General features: G+C 39.0%; 1 protein-coding gene across 1 annotated transcript in view; it reads right to left on the reverse strand.

The window, feature by feature from the left end:
• The window catches only part of MAN2A1 (mannosidase alpha class 2A member 1), a 164,038-nt gene extending 154,412 nt beyond the window's left edge, over positions 1-9,626 (reverse strand). Inside the window, exon 1 of the mRNA XM_031968631.1 lies at positions 8,741-9,626. Within this exon, the coding sequence (XP_031824491.1) occupies positions 8,741-8,875 (135 nt within the window). The 5' untranslated portion in view covers positions 8,876-9,626. The remainder of the gene's footprint in view (positions 1-8,740) is intronic.
• Between the last annotated feature and the right edge of the window lie 4,712 nt (positions 9,627-14,338).

Here is a 14,338-nt window from a genome sequence, read left to right on the forward strand (position 1 = left end):
TATCATATATTACTATTATATATTTATTACTATTGGCCTAAAATCTTCTGAGTTGCCATTGTGTTCCCTCTAAAGATTCTTGTGTCATTGTCTTTCTGTCCCTAACTGCTTTATTTTTTTGTTGTGTCCCAATCTTAGAAATAACAATTTCTGCACATAAGAAAGAGGCTACTGCCCTGTGTCCCTGATTGTGCAACTCATTACTAACCATGATACTCCCCCTTGGCCATCATTTTTTCCCACTGGCCTAGAAATCTCTTCTCAGAGTTCATGTCCTCCCATTCTTCTGGATGTTAATAGTCACCAAGGACACTGAATCTCTTTTAAAGGCAAGATGATGATCAATAAGCAAGGCTTTTCTGATTCTGTGCCTTCAATAATGAAATTGCAAATAATGTTGATCACATCCATTGTAAAGTTACCATCTACCTTTACAGAATCTTTCTCCTCTCCATAAAGCATTCTTTAGTAGTACCCTATCCTAGCACTAAAACAAGATTATCTCCTTTCCCTTCCCCTTTTTTCAACCACACCCTTTGCAATTAGCCAATTCTTTAGGAGATACTCTTCTGAGATTATGATAGCTATTTTTTTCTTTGATTTGATGAAGGTACATCACATATTCAATCACTTCATCATTTCATCTTCTTTCCCCTTTTATGTAGCCTCCTATTTTATAATTTAGTCTCAGAAAATACTAATGAATTTACGTGCAAGCAGGGTATTATAAGGTTCACTCCATGATATTTCAAACTTGTTTCTTCATTATTCTTCCTTTTTGACTTCTGCTTTTACTCCTTGTCTCCTCATGCATATTTGGCTCCAGAGAGCTCTGGAGGAAAAAGTAAAGGGGTAACTTTGCACAGTCCTCCCTCAGTGAAAGCCAATTCCCTTGCCCATCATGGCATCATCTCTCTGATGTCATGGTCCTCCTCCATAAGTAGAAACTACCTCACTCACTGAGTGAGGAACGCAAAAACACACACACACACACACACACACACACACACATACATGTCCCTACCATTCAGTCTTTCTTCCTCTCTCCATTATGAGAGGTCATGATTGGTGGGGGAGGGGAAGTGAGGGGGAGGCCTAAGTATTGGTCTTGTTGGTCACATGAGGAAGTTGGCAGCAGTTCTTAACTCTTTTGGGGGGGGGGGGGAAGAGAAAGGGATATATGCACCCTTGTAGAAATCTAATAAAGCCCAATGACTCCATCTCAGAATAATTTTCATTATAATTTTTTAAATACATAAAATAAAATGCATTTAAAAGATTAACTGAGACCAATTATACAGAAATAGTTGTATAAAATTTTAAACTTAAGATCCCATAATCTGAAAACTCAGATCCTTCCACAAACCTCTACTGTCCTCTCTATAAGATTCCTTCAACTCATCAAGTTTCAAGGAAACAATCATTACCACTTGAACTACTTTAATTCTCTCCCCTAAATAGTTTCCCTGATTCCAGTCTTTTCCCTTTCCAATCCAGGTCCCACATAGCTACTAAAACAATTTTCCACAAACTTTCAGTTGTTTCCTGTTGCCCCAAGAGTAACACACAAAATCTTATCTTGCTACTTAAAAGCCCTCTTCTTTAATGTTCCTCCAAATCAGCAGAATAGAATAGAAAAACAATACATAACAGTAAATGATTTTAGTAACCTTGTTTAACAAATTTAAAGATTTAAGCTTTGGGGATAAGAATATGCTACTAAGTAAAAATTGTTGGGAAAGCTGGAAAGCAGTATAGCAGATGCCATTTACCAACATAATGTCAAAATGGATACACAACCTCAATATAAATGGAGATATCATAAGAAAACTAGAGCATGGAATACATTACCTGACTTATGAAGAGGATAATATATGAATAAGCAAAAGATAGAGCACTATAAGATGTAAAATGGATCATGTTGACTATGTTTAATTAAAATGCTTTTGTATAAATAAAATCAATTGGAAGAATTTTTAATACAGTTTCTTAGGTAAGTCTCACATCTCAAATATATAGAAAGAACTTTGTCAAAATTTTTAAGAATATGAGTCATTCCCCAAATGATAAATGATCAAAGGATAGGAAAGTAGCTTTTCAATGAATACATCAAAATTATATAATATAAAAATGCTCTAACTCACTGATTAGTGAAATGCAAATTAAAATTTTAAGATATCATCTCATACCTATCAGACTGGTTAAAAATGATAGAAGGGGAAAGTAAAAAAGTTGGACAAGATGTGGAAAAACTGGAACACTAATTCACTGTTAGTTGAACAGGGGGTTGATCTAAGCATCCTGGAGAACAATCTAGTGTAATGTTCTCTTCTCTAAAAATAATGTTCTCTGTGAGCAGGTTTCTTGGGGAGCTTCTGGAGCTGGCAGCCTTAGTTTCAGTTCTGTATAATAATCACCTCAAATGCAGCCAGCTGTTAAAGTCCAGATCCTTTCTTTTCTCCTTCCTTCACTTGGAGCTCAGCTAGCTTTCTGGAGGCCTTTCGGATCTTGGTTTCAGTGTTCTCCTAAGGAAAGTCTGCCATCTCTTCTTTGTCTTCATTCTGCCCAACTGAATCCTGGCTTCTCAATATCCCAGAGTGTTCCTAGTGGGCTTGTACTTTTTATATGCTCTTTTAGAGGTGTGAACTCAAAGGTTGACTCCTCCTCCGAGAGTGGGACTGTGGGCTTCTAACTTGTGAATCTTCTCCACTCCTCTCTGACTTGTGAATCTTGTAGAATGAGTACTAAATACATTAGTGAGCTAGAGAACTGTTAAGTACCACGCTAAATTAGATTTAACCATTGTCTCCTCTATTCCATTTAGTACCTTGTTTCAAGTTCTGGCCCATAACATCTCCTTGTAGGATGAGATCAATTCCACTGTACCTTGTAAGAATCGTAACAATCTTGAATTATGCTCAAAGAGTTATTTAAAAAAATAGTATATATACTCTTTTGACCCAGCAATACCACTATTAGACATGTTTTCCAAGATGATTAGGGGAAAAGGAAAAGAACTTTTATGGTCTAAAATATTTATAGCAACTCTCTTTGTGTTACAAAAAACTGGAAATTGAGGAGATGCCTCTCAATTGGGGAATGGCTACTAAACAAGTTATAGTATATGAGAAACTACTAGCTGGACGATTTTAGAAAATGTGTAAAGACTTGAATGAAATAATGAGTGAAATGAGCTGAACCAAGAGAATATCATACACAGTAATAGTAATATTCTTTTAGAACTTTGAATGATTAAGCCATTGAGTATTACAAACACTTACAATCGACTACATAGGACCTATGAAGGAAGATGCAATCCACATTCAGAAAAACAACTGAAACAGAAGTATGCAGAATATGATTTTACATAAATGTACACACATATATGCATACATATATACATGCATATATGTGTGTATTGGTAACCACAGCAGAGAACAAAACTTAGAAGCACAGAAAAGGGCAGCTTTGAAAACAATGTGTATTTTATTCCGTATAGTTTTTCAAAAAAGCAAACAAGTATGAAATGAAAACTCATGGTTTTATAATAAATCCTCTTTTTTACATTATGCTGTCTACATAGAAGTAACCTTTTCCTTTTTGTCTTTTTGTACTTAAGTTCAAAAATGAATAAAAATTCTTTTAAAGGATTTAGTTGACTATTGAAGAAAAGATTTAGGATACTGATATCATTTCCTGAGCACTACAGAACACAATCATGCAATGACCTCTGATGCACAATTCAGGGGAGGGGCTTGAATCCACTCAAAAGTGCACATAATCTATCATTATTTAATATAAATTTCCTACCACATTTAGGTAAATTTAGCCAAAACCTTTACTTTGGGCAAAGGTCTTGAATGACCTACAGGTGTCTAATTTGTTCCAATATTGAAGCTAAATTACCAGAGACCTAATCTTAGGTCCCTAAGCATATCCCAGAACAGCATTGTTCCAAGTGGAGAGGGGAAATCAAGTAATGAGGCAGATGGCCAGATATCCAAGGTAAATAGATGTTTCTGGTGGACTGCACATTTTGAGTCAACAGTATAATATGGCAATCAAGAAAGCAACCTACAGAGCCACAAGCATTTAGATATAAGTTGTTGTGCATCCCACTATATTCTTCCCTTGTCAGATCATATCAATTATAATATTTTCTGTTTTAGGTACCACATTGAAGGAGAATATTGATAAGCTAATATAAAGAGTATACACAACACATCTGTAGAAGAAAAAAGGAGGCAGGGAGAGGTACTGATTTGTTGTACCTGGCCACAAAAGATATCTTCGGCCTTGCTGTAAATAAAATTTGAGCTATCCAAAAGCAGAAGAGTTTTATACTTATGAGCAAAGGGGTTCTGCTATAATTGAGGACTTTAAGCAAAAGATGGATAATCACATATCAAATGTGTTATAAAATATATCCTATTCCAGATAAAGATTAGAAAATGAACATTGCATTAACCTTCCAGTTCTAAAACTCTTTATTTTTTATTGTCTTTATTTTTCTCCCTGATAATCCAAGCCATTAATCAATTTCCCCACCTTACCTCCACATACAAGTACTGAACAAAGCTTGCTCTCCACCATTTTCTAAATGTAAGAAAGATGTTTCTCCTCAATGGAAATAACAAACATGACTACTGGTAGCAATAAAGATTGCTCTAACCATCTTGAAAAGCAATTTGGAATTAATTCAATAAAAGTAACAAACATACCAAGAAAGTAGATAAAGAAGTTGTGACTGATCCAACCACTCTGAAAAACAATATGGAACTATGCCCAAGGACTATCAAACTGTACATTCTCTTTGATTAAGCAGTGTCTCTACTGGGCCTGTATCCCAAAGAGATCATAAAAAAGGGAAAAGGACCTACATGCGCAAAAATGTTTGTAGCAGCCCTTTTTATAGTGGCAAAGAACTGGAAAATGAGTGAATGCCCACCAATTGGTGAATGGCTAAATAAATTATGGAATATGAATATTATGGAATATTACTGTTCTATAGGAAACCATCAGAAGGATGACTTCAAAGAGTTACACGAACTGATGCAAAGTGAAGTGAGTAGAACCAAGAGAACATCATACACAGCAATAAATTTGTACAATGATCAATTTTGATGGACATGGCTCTTTTCAACAGTGAGGTGATTCATACCAGTTCCAATGGTCTTATGATGGAAAGAGCCATCTGTACCCAGAGAAAGGACTTGTGGGAACTGAGTGTGAATCACAACATAGTATTTTCACCTTTTTTTTTGTTGTTTGCTTTTTCATTTTTTTCCCTTTTTGATCTGATTTTTCTTGTACAGCATACTTGTGGAAATATGTATAGAAGAAGTGCACATGTTTAACATATTGGATTACTTACTATCTAGGGTGGGGAGAAGGGAGAAAGGAAAAAATTGGAACACAATATTTTGCATGGGTGAATGTTGAAAACTATCTATGTGTGTTTTGAAAATAAAAATCTTTATTAACAACAACAAAAAAAGATCCAAAGTTCAATGCTAAAGACCCACACAAAAGAAAGTAATTATTATACCTCTTTTTATAATAACAAATAGAGAAAAAGTAGATGTCTTCCATCTACAGAGAATGGTTAGTAAGCTATGCATATATGTGTTTATACACACAAGAGATATAGGTATAAACTTGGATGTAGATATGCTTCTGAGACGGAAAACCTGACACATAAGAAACTCTTGGCAAGTAACTTAGCCTCCCAAAGTCCAAGGATTCTCAAAGACAGGTTGCAAAGAAACCGGAGCCAACATATATCAGAAGATGTTCCTCTTTGTATCTAAAGTTCCTAAATAAGTTAATTAGCATAGGAAGATTAAAGACTAAAAGTGAGTCATAAGTTTAGGAGTGGGAAATAAAGAACAAGATAAACAATATACACAATGACAATATAAAGGCAAAGAATAACAGCAATTAAAAAAAAACTTGTTATGTAACTATAAACATTAACCCCATCACCAAAAAGAAATATGTAAATTTACCTCACTTTCTTCTTAGAAGCATAAGAGGGCTATGCATGTGGAACTACCTGTACAACAGACACTTGTTTATTCTTTGTCTTAAAGAATAACTCTTTAGGAGGGGAAGGCGTATATTGAAAGAATGAAGATTAAAAAAAAAAATTTTTTTTTTTAAGAAAAAAGAGAAACAGTAAGCATGTTTACTACTAAAAGAAGCTCTTAGGGAGAGTTTGAAAAACTGATTTGTCCCACACAAAATTTAATGAATAAAGTTCAAGATGAAACTAGCAGTACCCTAATTTAGCTAGCTATTTATCACTTGGAATGGAAGTGATTGAAAGGGCAGAGGGCATATAAACTTGGTCTCCCCTATTCACCTTTTTCCTATTCTACTCTCTCCTTCAGAGTGTGGATTTACTAAAGATGCATTGTGGTAATTATAATGAACATGTTGTAACATAGGAGGAATAAGAAGAGTGACATTTTTGTAGGTTTTATTTCACAGTGAGCTGAAATTACTATACCTAACAAATATTAAAAGTTGCTTTACCAAGCAGCTAGTGTAGTGTAGTGGATAGAGCACCAGCCCTGAAGTCAGGAGGACCTAAATTCAAATCTGGCTTCAATCATTTAACATGTCCTGGCTGTGTGACCCTGGGCAAGTCACTTAATCACAATTGCCTCAGTCAAAAAAAAAAAAAAAAAAAGTTGCTTTACAAAATGTAACCAAATCTTGAAAGGAAAAACTGCTGGGTCTTAATACAAAAACAAAATACAATGCTACCTTTCAATCTACATTGCCAATACACTGATACATTCACAGAAGCTTCTAATTGTAATGTCTTAATTTAATGATACTACTTCAAGTCTAAATTGTCTACATCACTTAAAGATAAAAGCAGACATGCTCTGTAACTGTGTTAGTCATTTTTCAGGAAATGGAATAAAATTAGAGTTAACAAAAACAAAAAGCTTATATAATTTCATTTTTAAATATATCAAAAAGGAGTATTTGATAATATTGGACTGAATAATTAACCTTTTTTGTCTGTAACGTGAAGAATTACCTCAATTTTACTGCTGAAAAAATTAACAGTAACTAACAATTCCTTCCCCTTCCATTAAAAAAAAGAAAAAACTACAGGGAAACTAGAATTATAACTCAAAGTTTTCTTCTTGCTTCAGCAGATCCTACTATCTTTTAATTAATACTAGATAAAAGTATCAGTTTGTTATCAACTTTCTTGATATTTGTCTTCCTGAAATAATAAACTGTTCAGTTCTTTTTTCAGTCATGACGCCATTTGGGGTTTTCTGGCAAAGATGGTGGTTTGCCATTTGCATCACCAGCTCATTTTACAGATAAGGAAACTGAGGTAAACATGATTAAGTGACTTGCCCAGGGGCACATTGTTAGTAAGTTTTTGAGGAGGGATATCAACTCAAGAAGATGAGTTTTCCTCGACTCCAAGCCAACCACTTAACCACCTAGCTGCCCCAACAAACTTTAAATGCTTTAAATACTTAACTATATTATCTACATGTCAAATATTACATAAAATATTTTCAAATTATGTAAAATAAATTCAAAGAATTTTTCAAAATAATTTCAAAATTTTGATTAGGTTCACTGTTGTAAACATATCCTTTTATTTTCACAGTAATGTTAAAAGTTTGCAACTTCTTGAAGAGCAACTTTAAGTTTTGTCTGTAGTCCATAAACTTCAAGTGTCATAGACGCATAGAAAAGAATTATGAGGACAATGTTTTAATCACTTTCCCTAACCTCATTAACTTGCCACATTTTCCACTACCACAAGAAATTATCGTTAATGCAAGAGGTGGGGGAGTGGAGAATTTTCCCAATACATTTTAGTTTCTGAATTACTTTGTATCTTAAAACTTGCACACCAAAAAACGCCTTCAAAAGAAAATCGATTCTTTCAATTTATGTATAGTAACTTAACTATATTTGTATAAAGGGTCGATTTCAAAACTTGTCAATTTTATAACACCATAGAATTGAGCGCCTCATAGCTACAATGTGAAGAACAGCAAGAACTTCCCACTCCACAAGTACTAAATGATACCGAAAACACAATTCAAAGCTGACAAGGAAAAAAAAAATCAACCAAAACAAATTAAAAAGGAACCCATTGTTTTCCGGTTTTGATTTTTAAGGCAAAAAATAAATCACCATCAATTAAAGTTCACCAATGATCTCATTCCTCAGTATCCTTTAGAAACAGGCTTCAGACGCTAATACAGACCATGTGTTTTGTTACTTGGCACAAGGGCAAATGTTTGCAGGACTTCTTTGTGCTCGAACCCTAAGCGAACCTAACTCCAGAGCCGACAAAGGGCCATCACATGGAATTTGGGACAGTTGCATCTCTATCAATAAATGCAGCAACGATTAAGTCACTGATCTTTATATGGGGCAAAACACACAAGCACGGGTTCTCAGACGGAATAAAAGCCAGCTATCACCTAGCAGAGTGAAGAGACTTTGACAAGAAGGGTTGCACCCTTCCCTGACATTCAGGTGCAATTTGGAAACTCTCCTGCCCACTTTTTTTTTTTTTTTTTTTGGGGGGGGGGTAGATATTCCCTCGGAGGTGAATTTCAACCTCGGTCACCGTCAGCCTTAAAGTAAAAGACGAAGCTAACCGCAGGGTCCCGTCCAACTGTGCCGGCCGCTACCCCCGAAAAACGTACACACGTACATACACACTTCCTCTCTCCTTCCTTACCTGCTGGAAGGCGCCCTCCCGGCGAAGGTTCTTTGGGTGGTCGAAGTGCCCTCGGTCCAGCATCAGGTACAGGGAGAAGATCACCACGCAAAAGATTGCGCTACCGAACACGGTGAACTGGCGGCTTAACTTCATTTTCCAAGGAGAGATGCAAAGCCTGCAGACCGACAAATCCCGCTCTCCCCTGCCCCGGCGCAGCACAGCACAGGGAAATTAAAGGGTTTAAGCTAGGAGGCAGGGGAAGCGGGGCAGCCCGCCCAGAGTCTGCACATCCAGCGGCTCCAGCTGCTGCCGCCACTACGTAGCCAGCTACCGCTGCCAGTGATCAAGGATCAAGGTCCCCCCGCCTTTGGCGCAAATCCCGCTCACGCCCCTCTCCCCTTCTCCGTCAACTTCCCTCCTCCCGTCAAGGCCGTGCCGGGAAGAGAGACAACCCCTGGACTTGGGCGTCCGAGCGCCCGGGAAGCACGCGTGGTGAGGGCAAGGAAAGGATACGTCTGGAGCCGGACGTCCTGCTCCAGGGGCCGGTCCAAATCGGAAGGAAAAGTTTGCGTGGCCCGGACCCAGCTGGGCAGAGGGTGAGTGGCTCCCCACTGCCCCAGGGGCGGAGCCACGCCGGGAAGAGGCCGGGAAGGTGTGGAATTGGACCCGCAACTTAACCCGAGGACTCGCAACCCAAAGGACCTCGCCCTGCCCGCGCCGCCCCCACCCGCTCCTCTTCCTGCCCCGACCGGGGCTTCGGCGGGAGGTGGAGTCTTCAGGCAATAAGAAGACGGTGTCCGGAGCCGAGCAGGGTTAGACCCCCGGTGGCCGGCTCTCTCCCGCCCCCGCCCCCCTTCTCCGAGGTGAGCAGAGAGGTGGAGGGGGGCGGGCAGACCCACCGGGACAGAAGGCGGGAGGGGAGGGAGGAAGAGGAAGGAGAGGAGGAGGGGCAGGAGGAGGTGGAGGTGGTAGTGGTGGTGGTCGTGGTCCCGGCAGTCCTGGCGTGACTCTCACGCCGGGAAGCCCGCTGCCTCTGCCGAAACAAGCAGCCTTCACAAGCTCCAGAAAGAGTCCGAGTCTTAAGGCGCGAAAGCCCCACGGCAGACACCGGAATGAGTGGCGACGATGGTCGAGACGGCGGCGGCGGCGGCGGCTCCAGCAAAGCCAGCCGAGGCTGTCGGTTCAGGCAGCGCCAGCGGCTGGAGAGCCGAGCAGCGCGCCCCGCCCCCTTCCCCTACGCACAGGGAAGAAATGGAAAAGGACCCCGCCCCGCGGAGACCAATCAGAGCCTGCCGCGGGCCGAGACTCTGCCTCCGCCTCCCCTTCCTCTGCTCCCCACCCCCACCTCTGCCTTCTCTTCGCCGCCTTCCCTCCCCCTCCGCCTCTGTTCTCCTCGCGGAGCGCCGACTTTCGGGGAGACTTCGGCTGGCCTTTGTGATGGGAGGAGAAATGTAGCGGGAGGCGTAGGAGATGCCCTTGCTGCAGCTGCCCCTGTCGCGGCTGTCGCCGCTTGACTTCCCTCCCCGGGTTTCTGACCTTGGTTTTCGGGCCTGCTAGCTCAAGGGAAGGGAACTTGCCGATTGCGGTGGGTAGTTAGAGAAGGGTGGCGTCCGGGGGTTCCTTCGGCTGGGATTCGTTGATCTTTTCTTCTCCCCATCTGCACTTCGCTGGCTTGCGGCAAAGGGGGAAGGGGCTTTGAGCAAACCGAAACAAGTTCCCCAGCATCGCCTCCACCTACACACTCACACCTGCTACACATTTTTAGAAAACATGCTCCACAGCTCGAACGGAGCCTAACTGCACGTGCAGCTTCTTAAAGATGCACGAAGGGATGGCTGCAAGGGAACATCCTTCTATGAATTAGAAAAGTGACACTATGCCCCAGGGGGAGGCAGGGGGAGGGAGGTGGTTGTTTTTTGGGCTATGAAAGACAGCATTTCTTATTGCTGGTCCTCTAGCAGGACTATTACAAAGCTAAGATGGTAAGAACCAAACCTCAAGGGGATGTCCTTCATGTTAAAAACAAAAATACTTAGGTTAACAGGCACATACCCTCGCAGCTATCTAAGCTACTGTGCAGATTTCTTTCCTCTTGGGTTACAAAAGTAGCGTGAAAGTATAGGTTAGATAATTTTGTAAAATAATAATATGCCAGAATTAATGCCCATTGTCTATCATATGTTTTAACCAACCGATTTTATTGTATAAGAAATTTCTGGTGCAGATCTGCAATTGCTGAGCAAAACTTGTTTAGGTTTGCTCAAAGCCCTTCTGTCCCCCCTCCTCTCCATCTTTGCTGCAAGGCAACGAAGTGCAGTCTAGAGGTTAAGTGACTTGCTATGGTAAGAGGTAAGTCTTGAGGGTTCCAAAAAATGCTATGCAGCTTTTCAGGATTTAGTCAGTCCAAGCTCATTAATCACCATCAAAAATGCAAAAAAAAAAAAAAAAAAAAGAACTAAGGGCAATGGATTTAGATAACCAATTTGATAGGGCATAATAATCTAGTTAAAGCAATGGTGTCAAGCAAAGAGTTTTGTGAAATGGTTGTAGTTTTGGAGTTTGTCCTTCATTTTTGAAAAGGACTATGATATCAGGGAGGTATGCCATAAACATACATGTGAATTGAGTTTAAGTGAGGGGAGGCTGTGCAAGATCACTCCCTTTACTTTTCCCCTCCAGAACTATATGAATACGAGTTATCAGGACAACTGGAAATGACTCTAGATGCAATGAGAGACATTGGCCTTTTAATGATTAAGGCTAAATAGAAATTGAGCTAAAGAATGGCCTTTTTTTCTGGGGCAGCAAGGTGGTGCAGTGGATAGAGCACTAGCTCTGAAGTCAGGGGGACCTAAGTTCAAATATGATTTCAGATACTTAACACTTCCTGGCTGTGTGATCCTACCCAAGTCACTTAACCCCAATTGCCTCAGCAAAAAAAAAAAAAAAAAGGAATGGGCTCTTTCCCTTAGTCAAAAAATAAATAAATAAATCTAAATAAATTTAGTTGGGAAAGACCCTCAAGATATCCCAGTCTGACCTTTTTTCTCTCTCCTAAATGCACATTTTCTGGTTTTCAAAATCATGCCAAAAACACCATTCCCATGCTCCCTTTATATTTCCATTGTGTGTCTCTTCCCAGTGCTCCTTAAAGGCAGGAACTTTCTTCTTACTTGTAATATTTGTTTCTCTTAGCACAAATCAAATGCTTTAAAAGTACCTGTTGCCTTCCTTCTTCCTTCATTTTAGAAGGGAGACATTAAACAATAATTGACACAAAATTTATACTTGAATACAACACTCACTAGGGCCCCGTATTAATGTTTCAGATACCACGCAGTTTGGGGAAAACAGCTTTTGAGCCCAGTTTTCTTGGCTACCTTTTGTTTGACACTTAAAACACTACCTCACTGGAATTCTTGAAGTTAACAAAGCATAAGGAACATAAGATATTTGGTAAATGTTCATGGTTCAGTGTAAAATGGGAAAGCAGGAATTTCTCTTTTGATTATAATGTAAAATTGCTATTAAACCATGCTGTAACATAGAATTTTAGATATACTTCAGGAGCCCTTTCTTCTCAATGAATGACTTAATTTCCAAATTAATGTTACAGAATCAGCTTGTACTAGCTGTATAAATCTGAAAAATTTAAAAAGAGCTGTGGAAATTAAAAAGAATTGAATAAAAGAACAAAAGGCTGATTTAAAAATTAAAGTAATATAAAAATAAAGTAACATTTATATTTAATATTTATGTAGTTGCAAAGAATTTGGATCAAAAGAATAATCTACTGGTCATGAGAAATCTTATGATTCTTTTTTCCCTTTCATAAAGTACCTTGTCCTTGATGATGGCTGTGATTTGCTATATCAGAAATAGCTATGATAAAGACATTTTACCTACAAATGATAATTCTTTCTTAGAAAGTGAAATAATTTCTTTTTTATATATTTCTTTGGTTATTTTTTTCCCCAGTCTGATCATCCTTGACGATTTTGGGCTTTCAAAAAAAAAAGTATTTGGCTTTCACAATTTTTTTCTGGTATTCACAGTATTTTCTGATTCTGCTGCCCTGATGTGTTTCCTATCAGTTGAAATTTACAAGCACATTTTTTTTGCTGCTTTACAGGAACAGTGAGCAACTAGACTCTCCTAAGAAATTTCCACAGAAATTTGAGATCTTTCTCTCAATCTTTTTCACTCTTGCTTGAGCCAATATAACTCAGATAAAAGCCACACATTCCCTTCCCCTAATTCTTACTTTTTTTTTTTTTATTGGCCTGAATCTGATATTAGATGCCTTTGTTTGGCAATAAGAAATTTACACCCCTTATTTAGTAGCTAATTAGACATATCTGTAATGATTTAACTAAAGCAAATGATGGATAAAGCAAATATTTTTGTGTTTATTTATTTCTAACTTGTATTTAGTTAGATCAAGTAGAGCATAGATAAACCCACCCAAAGAATGATAATTTGAGTGTAACATGAAATTAAAAGTAATTTAACTTTATTTGATTTGATTTTTGAAAGGAGAAAAATCCAAAATGTTTCACTCACCTATTTTATTAAGTTTAGCCGCTGCACCAATACCATGATAAACAAGAAAAAAAAAAACATCTCTAACTAATGAAGTAAGGTTGACAGAGAAAGCCTGAAGTACTGATAAGATTATAATACTTCCCTGAGATAAGCAGGGAAAGAAAGGTACTAATAGGAACCAGTTTGGCCTTACAGTCCTATCCTTGTGGAGGTCTTGGGAAACCCCACCTTACTGTATCCAATTAGAAAGCCAATTTATGATGTCAAACCCCCAAGATTAAATTTTCCCAATAAATTGCCTATTGCCTATGCCATCTTTGCTAAGATTCCTTTTTAGCCCAACATTCCCTCCCTCCCCCTTGCCTCATGTTATCTTTGTTCTAACACTTAGGTCCATGTCTTGTGGTATCTCTCTTCTTAGGGCTAATTAGCTCTTTTAGGGTGCTAAACTCCTGTGGATTTAGCCAGTCAAAGGCAAACTCACTTCATAGCTTATTCCCTTTCTCCTGGCTAATTGTGAATTCTACTAGATGAGTGAGACCAGATCAAATTTTCTCGAAAAGTCTATGAAATGGAATAAGTCAAACTAGGCCTAAGTCACGTGATCCTTATTCCCAGAGATCTGCAGAGCTGGAAGATCAGGCTTTGGGCCCAGGAGCAGAAAGTCATATGATCTCTAGGCCTAGCCATCTCTAAAGCTCAGACCTTAGGTCAGGAAGTAACATGAAGTGAAGTGACCCTGATGAGATTAGTGGCATTTTAGAGAGTTATGGGAATCCCCTTCTGGTCCGCTCAGGTCCTTCGTGAAAGAATTCACGAACCTGAAATATTGAATGGCAAAAGGGAAGTTTATTGTTGGATGAGAAGTCAGCTTTGCTAGGAAGACTGATTTCTGAGTGACAAAGTCCTGTTAGGGAAATGGAGGCTGGCACTGAGAAGAGAATGTCTTCATAGCAGGCAGGAGTCCTGGCAGCTATGGCAAAGAGGCAAAGCAATACTGCTCTGGACATTCTGCAAAGAATGAGTGAGCAGAAACCTATTTTGTGAGAAGATCTTGGTGGGGAGCTGGGA

Source organism: Sarcophilus harrisii, chromosome 1 (genome assembly GCF_902635505.1).
Source record: "Sarcophilus harrisii chromosome 1, mSarHar1.11, whole genome shotgun sequence".
NCBI classification, from domain to species: Eukaryota; Metazoa; Chordata; class Mammalia; order Dasyuromorphia; family Dasyuridae; genus Sarcophilus; species Sarcophilus harrisii.